We start from the raw sequence: 12,095 nt of genomic DNA, 5'->3' as shown, positions 1-12,095 counted from the left end.
ATATCAAAGATGGTACTCTATTGATTTTTCGAAAAATGATTATTCTATAACTTGATTACCTAAAGTCCCTGCCAGAACATCCACTTTTTCTGAGAAGTGAGACTTGTGTTTCATCATCATCTCAATATAAATTCACCTCACCATTCAACATAAACGTAGATTCATCAGAAAATGAAGCTCCTACAAGAATATTATTCGTGTTGATCCATAATTTGTTCATAAATCTGCTATCAATCCGAAAGACCGGTCAAATTCCATGTATATATGTAGCCAGGCTCAAAAAATTTATGATTAATCTTTTTGAGATAGAGAATTTCGACCGAAAACATAAAGAATTGACTAATGCTTTTGGTTTTATTTTAATTCCCGAAAGAATCGCTCTATGTTACCAATCGCTTAATATGTGTACACTCAGAAGCCATATTCTCAAATGAAACAAACATATATTACAAGCTTTGTTGGGTATTCAGTCGTAAATGCAAAAGTTAGTCCACAGTTGTCATAAATAAAAAACTTGAATTGTAATCAGATTTTTATTTAATAAGATATCTATAACTTTCATTACTTACCTCGGCCGTGAAATCCCCTTTGGTAGATAATTTCTTAATACTTAATAGGAACGGCGTATTTGCTCTTTTTACAATTTCGTTGAAAGACAAAGTAATATTACGAGGTCGTTGAAATTCGAAGTATGTAGATACCGACGCACCACAAGTGTTCAAAAACTGGCCAAAAAGACGCATGAATCCGCTACCCAATTGCACAAATTCCAGACGATGATCTGCAACAATTGAAAAACTTTAGAAATACAGTCTCTCATCTTATATTTGAATTTCAGAAAATATTTCTCTACTTTTTTATTTAATGTAGATACCACAACTAATGCCATATGTCCGTCAAGCGGACAGCACAAAAACAAAACACAAACCATCTATTTTAACAAAAATTCCGAACAGTTTTGTTTTGAAAATGTTTCATCACTGTTGCGTCTTCAACAGACTGTGTGTTTACAGCTACGAGTAGAAATTAATGAAAACTGTTTTGCTTAAGTTTTATTCAGTTTACATAGAGACACCGGACGTGAGAATGTGACGCGCAGCAAATTTAAGAAAACAAGGGGAAGAGGATTTAGTTTCCTAGGTGTTGCATATTTCATGATAAATAAGATGAAAACTGTCTGTTTTGTAGTATTTAAAGGTGCATCACGCCTTCTAGGCCCATAGCATGGGAGTGATTCCCTTCCACTCAATCCTATTTTTTCGTTTTTCAGTCCTAAATTCCTCTTTGTCTCTCTCTCTCTTAGATCTTCTATCACCCCTGCGTACCATGTTTTCCTTGGTCTTCCTTGTATCTTCTTGTTCTACGCTCATTTTTTTTGCTGCTCTAGAATCTGGCAATCTCTGTATGTGACCCAGCCACTCTATTTTTTTGGATCTTATTATTATGCTTATTTCTACTTCTCCAAATAGATTCCTTATTTCATTATTTGTTCTCCTTGGCCATATATCTCCCTCCTTTTTACCGCATAGTATCCTTCTAGGATAATTATTTTTCTTTCCCATATATCTAACTTCTCTTGCTCTGCTTTGTTAAGAATCCACGTTTCGCCTCCGTAGCTTACTGTAGCTTCGCTTTTCTGAAGATTTTTTGAAATCTTATTATCGCGTTCAGTGTTCCCAACTGTTTACTTCCCCTCATTATCCTCGCTTCCAGATTTTCTCCCTATTCACCTTCGTTCTTGATAACCACCCCAAGATATACATAACTTTGAACTTGTTCTAAGATCATTGCCTTTTCTTCGTTCAGTTGTATTGACAAATTCCTCAATGCTCTTTTCCTTTGTGGTGTTGTCATTATCATGAACTTCGATTTATCTTTGTTGACTTGTAGATTCACGGCTTCTGCCATTTCTATGAAGGCTCAACAGGTTGCCTTAAGCTGTTTGTAATAGGACTTCTTTAGGGCAAAATGTGATTCTGAACTATTGCAAGATCCTAGAGATGATATAAGAATTGGAGGTGAAATTCGATCAAGCTTCAAACACTTCTTAAGAAAGTCAAGTATAGATTTTGAAAATCTGATATTTTGAATTGGTCCTACCATAAGCAAGAACAACACTAACAACAGAGATTCTATACAACAACAGGAACGTTTTCCCATCATAATTGTTTTGTGCGAAAAGAAGAAGCTGCTCCAGACTTTTTATATTTTTTATAATTACGTTTCCTCGTCGGTACTGCAAATTTTTGTTTTTTTCCTTAATGTTGTTTTTGTAATCGGCGTGTTTGGCACCCCTTTAAGCATTCATAATTTCTATAGCTCTAATTTAGTTTTGAGGTATCTTCCATTGTCCATGATTTTTTAGAAGTACTTTTACCCCTTTGTTGATGTAATAAAATAAGTACTTACATCAGACATTGCGACTTGTTCCCTTCATGCACCAAATTTAAAGGACGTTTATACCAAACTAACAAACATCCCTAGAATACTTGGACCCATCGAAGTTACCTATATTCACCGGGACACTGTGTTCGTAAAAATCTTTTTGCAGACTAACAAGATTAGAAAATGATCCAAAAAATCGATAACAGTTTGGGGACTGTCACAAACGGACAGAGTTCGTGTTTTATTTTTGTCCTGTGTGCTTGGAGAAAGCCCGATATAATGATACATACGTTTTGAACGGCATGAGTTTTAGAAAAATTAATCGATAAAATTCATATCACAAAATTCAAAAACAAAATAAAGATATAAAAATAATAAGTAATACACTAGAAATTTACGAGTTGCCCTTCCACTTCCAACGCATGTGATGGTAATAAAAGTGAAGGTTTATACTGAATAATATATCACTATATTGCAATTGCATATTGAGTTTAAAATTCTTAAGCAGCGGTTTTTTTTTGAGATATAATTGAAGAACTGCAAAGAGCTCACTGAGAAGAAACTTTCGGATGAAAGAGATTTAGATTAGATGGCGACAAAACCACATCTAGCATTCAAACTTTGCTTTTGTCAGGATAATTTCTCACCATCTTGTATAACTTCTTATTAGTTCACAAAACAAAAATTTATACATACATATAAGTTATTTTGGGATGACGATGTTCATCTACTTCCAATCGATCTATGCAGATGGCTCGTATTATTCGAAAAAAATGTGGTTCTTACCTTTATTTTCATATAACCTGCCCTAGATCGATAATATAGAACTTAAATATCTGATTATTTTTTCATATTTTCTAGCTTTTGATGTAATTTTACACATCACTCATAAAATTTATTTTCAATATTTTCTCATTTCTGAAGTCTCTTGTTGCCTTCACTTTCACAATCTTTTGTTTCCCTAGTTTCTGTTAAGAATTAATTGCTCTTTTCTTTGCCCTCCCTTTTTTGATCTTCTTCAATTTTATTATAGCTTCTAACTTTTAATTCCACAATTCCTATCCCTTCCTCGTCTTTGTACCCAGCAGACCATGCTGTTGATCGAATATCATTTTCGAAATTCCATTACAATCTTCAATGCATAAAATTTTATCTATATTTCCATATATCTGTTTTCCTAATCAGAATTTGTGTATAGACCTCTTATCAATGTTTACAGGAATAAACTTTAATGCAACATATATTTTTATAAACCATTCCATTTGATTGATAACAGAATTATTGAGTGTCGATTAATTCATTGAATATTTTTGTTCCATTACGTGCTCCTAGTGGTTCTTCAAATATTTACTTTTGTTGTAATTGAAATTGAGTTACGAAATTGAAGAGAAATAATCTATAGAAATTTTAAATTTAAACAAATTTGTTATTTTAATATGGTGCAATTTCATGCTCAATGTTGGTTTCAAACGTCTAATTCGGTCACATAATACGATTAGGCTAGATGGAGTATGGAATAGAGAATAGCGTCAAATATCATAGTATATTATTCACGAGGATATAATGTCGGTTATTATTCACAAGGTGAATTTTACTACACTAGCAAGTGGCATAATCACTGAATGAATAATAACACATTATACGCGTGGCTAATACTACACTTTATCCACTTTTTTTATTTTATACAATATATTATTTTTCATTTGAACACAGTACATTATAAATTATAATAATCAATACAAAAATAGTTCAACAAATATTGGATATATAAGGTTTCGGGAGGATTTATTTATAGTTATTTTGTCACTTCAAAATTCATATGCCATATTATATACTTTCTTCGACTTTTCCGGCAATTAATTTGAGGCATCTTCAGCAGCTACTCTAGTTTCTGGTTTTATTAAAGAAAAGTCACTTTCATTTTCTATATTCTTTTTGGTTGGGTTTTTATTATAATTTGAAATAAAATATCGAAACACAGAGAAATCTAATCTTACAATGATGGTGACAGGCTTGAGTCAAATTTATATTGTTTCAAAATATACCTCAATTTATAAGTTGTTTCTAAAATCATGATACGTTAAGAAACACATATACGGCAATCACATTCAAAGGCTCTGATAGCTCAGTGTTAATGCTCCGTACATTAAAACAGCAGGTCACGTGCTCAAGTCTGGTCCAGGAAAATTCACCTTTAAAATGTTTTTCATGCATACAGAACTGAATTGAACATATTTGATAGTATTTTACATGCTAAAGATATAAAAACAGTTTTTTTTTGTAACAAAACAAAATGATGCAGCTAAATCAAGAAAACATCTGATAGCAGTGATTAATGAGTATTATTGAGGTCGACCAAGCAGACGTATTATGGATGCATTATACAAAAGTCGTCTATGAAGATTGTGTCTTTTGTAAAACTTTTTCTTTTTCTTAAGTTTGAATTTGGACCTTGATTTTGAATTCATAACCGCTACTTGACCATAAGTTCTTGAAGTGTTTTGAAAGTATCCCATATAAGTACATGAATTGGAACAACGTCTTTGCCAACTAGTTTATGAGTGTTTTAGTGTTTTATTTGCTGAAAATCACCTATAACTTTCAACTACAACTTCCGCGGTTTTTCAGGTCATTGAAACTGGAAATCCAACCTTATGGAAGTTGAAGTGAAACATACCCAATGTGTCCAGTGGCCATAAATCAGACGTAAACACAGATGAGAAAATGGAAGAATGAACTGTGAGTGCCCATTCAAAATTTCTCTGACGACATTGAGAACTGTCAATCCATCATTTTCTACCCCGGTTAGTGAGAATTTGGTGTTTTTTTTTTGAGCAGACCGCTTTTGTTATCTACATAATGGTGCAGTGAAAACTTGTCGAAAAAATAAGTCATTAGCTGCGAAAAGTCGATATTACTCTGTATTAACTAGATTTTATCTATTAAGATTTGCCGGGAACAATTTACAGAATATTTGGATTCAACAATCAGGTAAAACTAAAAACAATTGGGTTTGTTAAAGTAACAAAATTATCCCTTCTGTACATTTCTTAGAAGATTTCCTCAAGAGATTTAATGTACCATCATTAAACAATTATTGGGGATAATTCCTTTACAGATATTTCAATGAATGTTTCAGAAGTAACATCACATTATCTTCCTGTACTGCAGGTCCAAGTTTTCAAATGGCTGTTGAATTGCAGAAGCTAAAACGCAAACTTGAAAATCTAAATTGAAACGTTTGAAAAGTTTTATATTGAATTAACCCTAATTCCATTTTCCGTTATACAATAATTAGTGCTGAAAGCAATGGAAAAAAAGGAAGGAACGAAATCCAGATTATCAAGTCAATCCACAGAACACAAAAACTAATGATAATTTTTAATCATCAATAGACAGATGAAAGTAATTTTTAAAAATGTATCCATGAAAGTGTTTTCAATATGTGTAGTATTTCTTTCACTGTCACTGCTTCAAACCAAATATTCAAACAATTGAAATTTCTTAGCATATTACTATAAGCATTTCAATAACTCCTCATTTATAATTATAATTATCTTTATTTTAGTTACAAGAATTACTTTTCAATTAAATCCTTATTACATTTTTAAATAAATACAGTTTTCTTTTCAATAATTGTGATAGAAAGAGAGATTTGCGTGTTTTCTATGAAAAAATCATAAATTTAAAAGTTCCTAACCTCGCCTAAAGTTTTTATTTCGTTTTAAAAGTTCATTATGTGATACGTGAATTCTTATTACTTTTCGTTACTTTGTAAGTACTGATGATAATTTGTACGAAGTTGGTTTGAACATACTAAAATGACATTTCATGTTACTCTTATGAAAATGAATTATTCATTTCAATTAAATCAATTCATATGATCTAAGATTCTCAAGTTCCCAATATTTAGGAAATCATTTTGTTGAATGGTTAAATATGTTGAATGATTTTATACTTATTTTACTTTTTTATAGACATTCCATTCCTACGAATGAAAACGTTTGCAGAATTTGGTTGCAAAGAATAAATAACCCCAAGTTAATGCTTGCAGATACAGTATTATCATCACTTAAAATATGTGATATTTGATGTTCATTTTGAACCAATTTGTAGAAACCCCAATGGCAGGTTAAAAAAGTGTCACTGCCAACTCTACATTTACATGGTAAATACTTATATTTACTGTAACAATAAACCTCTTATGAATCCTAGTGAAAAGTTATGCAGAGAAAAAAATTGCTATTTTTGTTTGTAGGTTACGAAAAAGATGAAAACGATATTTTTGGGTACAGGAGCAGCCATCTTCATTTTCAACTCCAAAAAAGCTGATAGGTAGGTATGAATTGTAATATATTATTTCAACAAAAATCTGCCTGTTAATTCTTCTAGTCATGTAATCAAGATGCTAAATTGTTTGAATCATTGTACATTTTGGGTATAGGTATGACTCAACCATTTATGGCAGTTATAAGCAGGTGTTTTCAAAAACAGAGAGAAATGGATTGATGTGTTTAACATCTGGGGAACAGGCTTCATGTTTTTATTTCATATTAATAACCTAAAGGATTTTCAATAATAAATTAGGTGAAAGATAAATGTCATTATATATTTTCTGCTGCAAGATAGACAACAGTAAGCATTAATTATCCATGGTTATAAAATCAGTTTTTTATATACCATTGTATGTACCATGTACAAACAAAAACATTTTTATAACACGCCAACATCTCACTGTTGACAGTCCTAAGCCTGCTAAAGTGTGGAGGAAAATTTTTTCTTTGTGGATATAGTTATAAACCGTCAGAAACAAAATAAAAATTATAATAATCATCCCGTGTTTCAATATTCCATCTACCTATACCTTATATAAACTAAATTGTGAAATTTAGATGGTCGAACCTGGTTGTCACATAAATTGTAAATGAAACCAAAATATTTTACAAAATACTTCATTTAAACAGCATTTTAATTTCAGATATTGATATTTTCTTGTAAACAACACTATTTGAATTTACAATGTTAGCAAAATGAAAGTATTTTACATAATACTTTTGTTTCATTCACAATTTGATGCCACAACTAGCTTCGAGCATTTAAAATTTCTCGAGTTATTTTCAAATTTCCCGCGAAATTGTGAACCAATTTTCAAATATCCCGCGCAAGCCAATTTTCAAACTTTCGCGCATCTACAGCGTTAGCATGGATATGAACCTTAGATCAAATCTTTGATTATAGAAATCATTTTTTCTATCAATTGAATAACTGGTACGGACCAGTCGGAGAGATGTCGCTAGGATCGAACTTTGTCGTCAAATTTTTATACAGAGTGGCAGATTTATCCGTGTATATAATCTTTGGATTGTACTGAGTAGAAAAATACAAAGTAGCGACGGATATGTTTCCCAAACATTTGTTTATAATAGAGATCTGTGAGAGAAGTTATTTTAAAAGCAGGATTTTTTACACTCTACACCTAATATATAAAAGACGATATGGAACTACTTTATCGACGCAATAATTGTACCAAGGTGGCCTGTTGTTTGAACAAAGACAAATATTTTAACATGATTTTCCAAAATATGATAATTTCCTTTTGATAACAATATAAACTGGATGAATGGACAATGAATTGTCCAGTATGCTTAGGAACTATTTAACAGTATTGTGATATCATTACAACTGGCCAATGTATTGTTGTTTCTTTCAGACAATAGGACAAGAGTAGGGTAATGGGTAATTTCATTCAAAATTACGAGTATCACCTACTAACTACATCTAATCAATCTTTTATAGTTCGAACTCACCTAAAACGAAGTGCCACGGGAAAGCTTTGCAAAACGTACTCACGCCCATCTGCAATTTGCTGCTTGAATAATCTGGAGCAGGTTTATCCGAAATTAATGCTCTTGTTGCCGGTGATTTCAAACTGATTTTGAATCTGGAAATTTAAAAAATATAGTCATTTTCAAAAGTGTCCTTAATTTTGGAGCGATTATACATAAATTATTGAAAATATTAAGGATTTTAAGATAGATTACGTATTCGTCAATGAAGACGTTACTAGATCTTTATGACCGATAATTTCAAATGCCAAGTAGCACACCTCTTTTTAAAGGCATTGAACAAACCTATCCAATGATTTTTTCTTGTTTGTGTTTATTTACACTGATTGGAATTTATATTTTAATGTTTGAGAGTGAACTATCCTAATTTGAAAGTATACTATTCCAAATTTGTTTGTGGATAGCTATACATCCTGGGACAATACGTTGTTTCAAAACTTAAATATTTCCGTATACACACACAGAATAAAAATCAAAAGCGATGAAGCCAGGAGAACGATCTTTCCATTCCATTAAACCTCGTCTTCTAATGGATCATTCCTGTTCCAAACACCGTCTTACTAAACCGTGATAGTGTGAAATGGCACTATCCTGTTGGGATGCTATTTCCCAATTATCGATTCTGAAATTTCAAGGAATAACGGCTCTTTTGCATTCTGCGTCATTTTGCATATTATTATGACGTTTAAAAAGAGAAAAGTATTAGGGTGTAGTAAAATGAACAAGCTTTTCATTGATTACAGAAGATTATTTAGAGAAGGAACTTTTCTTATAAAGTTTCGTTGCCCCCCAGCCTCTTCCAAAAATATTGATCTTAGAGAAAGAAGTTTCAAACAAAAAATAAAGTTCGTAAAAAGCTCCACAAAATAAATTGTATACATTTGTTACATAAACCTATTCTTTTGGTTGTTATGATCCAAAATATTTCAGTAGGAGTGTAATTGATTTTTTTTTTGTGTGTAGAGCGGCGCTCTCGCTACCGCTCGCTTGGACACTTTGAGAATATAAGGTTAGATTAGGTAAATTCAGTCAATCTGACTTTTGAGCTATAACAGCCAAAAAAAAGGTTTAAATAAGTAATGTTTAGGTATAGATTTCTTTGTAGAGCTTTTTATGAACAATCTAGTACAATTGTTATAGCTTTGAAAGTGACTACGTGATAAAAGAAGGTTTGTAGGTAAAATCATTTGGAGGATTATCTTTTATAATAAAGGAGCGTTAAGAATAATTTTGGTAAAACTTCTACATATGTATTTTTTTAACGTGATGTGGCGAAGTTTTCGAAATTATTACAAAATATATGAACGAAGAAATTTCATGTGACTGCACCACGCCCACGTATTTAGTATTGTTGCAGCTGTTCGATCAGATTTCATATTCTGGCAGTAGAAAGCATTGAACGTTGGTATTTTCTTTTCAGATATCATTGAAAGATTCTTGAAATTATTTATTCATCAATTTTCCTGTCATATAAACAAGTTTTTTAATAATATTAATTCATTCTTCTTCCGTTTCCTATGATAAATTTACACCTTTTTGGTAGCTTCTTTCGAGCATCACTTCAAAGTTGTTTAACATATTTGTAAACAGAATAGTACATCAATATAAAAATTCGATTTTCCTAAAGGAATGATTTATTTATTCCTTCTTTTCATTTTCACTGTTTCGTTCACTTAAAAACCAATAACTGCCCCTACAAACTACTTCCTCAATGATCCACAAAATATTTTTTTATGACTTCATTATTTGTATATTTGATACAAATTTTCATTTCTTGTTATATGTGAGGATTTGCGTCATTCCTTCAGTTCACATTTTGTGTATTTAGATTTCCGTTCAAATAGTCATTTTGATTTAAGACAAATTGGTATGACATAGTCTGACTGTTGGTTGATTTTAGATGCTATATTTTCACGAAATTCCAATTTTTGATCATGGTCGTGGTCTGAGAGTTGACAAATTCTTCCTAATGTATAAGTGTCAACTTTATTTATCACTCTTTTACTGTGCTTCAAGTTCACAAATAGATGTAACTTAAGTTGTTGAAGAAGTATAATTTACTCTACAATTCTGCCAGTATATTAGGAATTTCTGGTCTGCCATATCGTTTTATATCATTTTTATCAACTGTTGTTGCCATGACGACCCTCGAATAAATCTTTGAAATGGTGCGATGGAGAAATCTCTCATTGGAAACACGTTCTGTTTTTTGTTCTAAAATCTCAGTAATGCTATAAACTAAAATTTTTTTTAATTTTTGTACACTCGCAAAGACCTAACCATGGGTATTTTTTCAATATTCCTGATACATTATATAACGATTAAATTAGCAGCCCTTGCTTTATTTCTTATCAAAATTTTTTTTCAAGATGAATTTTTATGGAATAAAATTATAACTTGAAGTCCTTGTTTTATTCCAAAATATTTTTTATTTTTAACTTTTCTTAAAACCAATAGCTGAAGAGGAAGTAAAAAGGAAAGACCGTAATTTATAATTTTCTGAATAAATTGAGTGGAATACAATAAATATATAAAATGTAATTCGATCGATAATAAATGCTGGAAATAACCACCTCTAGCCAAAATACATGAACGTAGCCTACGTGTCGTAGATTGGCGTACATGTTCAAATATTAGAGTTGACACATTTCTTATTGTGTCCAGGCTATTTGAATACGATTTTCCAAATCGTCTTTAACAAATATGGGTATGTTGTAGTCTAATATTCTAAGGTAGCCCCACAAGGATTTAACTCAGGAAATCGAGGAGGCCAATGTTGGGGCCCTCCTCGACCAATCCAACGGTAGGGATATGTTGCATCTAAATGCTGTCTAGCGGTCCTATTGAAGTGTACTGGAGCACCATAGTGCATGAACCGCATATTTTGTTTGATATTGAGTGCGATGCTTTCAAGTAGTTAGGGAAATCATTTTCGAGAAAAATGTAAAAAATTCCATTTATTCCAATTAATTTATCCAGTATAATCCATACGTTCACAGAAAAAACATGAAAATGTTGCCCTATAATCTCATGGGGATTCTCATCTGCCATACATGAATATTGTGAAAATTTATTTAAAATTAAAAAAAAAATAAAAACTCAAATCTAGTCACCATTTCTTAAGGGCCATATCTCGGAAAGAGGTGGGCTAAGGAAATCAACTTATGAATTTTGTCGAATGAATTCAGAAGCACCCTGAATGTAGAAAAGTTTCAGAATTATCAAATGCTACTAAAACAGTTAAATGTACGATAAGCATTGTAGAAGACACGTAACTTACGAAGATGGAGAATCACAAAAACGTCAAATCAGAGAAACGGAACTTTAGATAGTTTCCAGAGACGGTGCCCGAATTTTAGTACTAATTTAACTAATAACAGGTTTTCGCTTTTGCAGCTAGTTGCCAAAATAATCGTGAAATTTGTTACATTTAGTACTCTTTCCACGGTGCTCTGAGGTGAACTAAATTATTCACGAATAGTTATATAAAATAAATCGTTATACGAGTTTCTCATGGTTCACATTCTTTAATAACAGTGGTAGCTTAAATCAGTGTTATACTAAATCTATTATCAAAAAGAGGAATTGTCCGAGATCAATTATTCACTTTTCGTTTGATCTTGAAATTCAAATTGAGAATTGAACTGTGATTTTGTTTTATCATTTTTCGCTTGCTTAATCCTTGTCCTCTGAAAACTCTTACATAATTGAATAGGTTTCCTTGTCATAGGGTTTCATTTAAAATTATTTATCATAAGAAACTTATAACTTCATATTTGACTAGTAGACGTAATATTTAGTTCACATTTGAGTAGATTATATATGAGTACCACATAAAATAAGTACTCAAGCTGGGTAGGATTT

General features: G+C 31.5%; 1 protein-coding gene across 7 annotated transcripts in view; it reads right to left on the bottom strand.

Annotated features, from left to right (window-relative positions):
• The window catches only part of LOC130897029 (head-specific guanylate cyclase), a 150,313-nt gene that overhangs the window by 22,518 nt on the left and 115,700 nt on the right, over positions 1 to 12,095 (bottom strand). For all 7 annotated transcript variants that reach the window (XM_057805509.1, XM_057805511.1, XM_057805507.1 and 4 more), the window contains exons 6-7: positions 8,193 to 8,326; positions 570 to 781 (exon numbers count right to left, since the gene is read on the bottom strand). In XM_057805509.1, the coding sequence (XP_057661492.1) occupies positions 570 to 781; positions 8,193 to 8,326 (346 nt within the window). The remainder of the gene's footprint in view (positions 1 to 569; positions 782 to 8,192; positions 8,327 to 12,095) is intronic.

Source organism: Diorhabda carinulata, chromosome 8, assembly GCF_026250575.1.
Source record: "Diorhabda carinulata isolate Delta chromosome 8, icDioCari1.1, whole genome shotgun sequence".
Classification (NCBI taxonomy): Eukaryota; Metazoa; Arthropoda; class Insecta; order Coleoptera; family Chrysomelidae; genus Diorhabda; species Diorhabda carinulata.
This window is presented reverse-complemented; position numbering and strand designations above follow the sequence as displayed.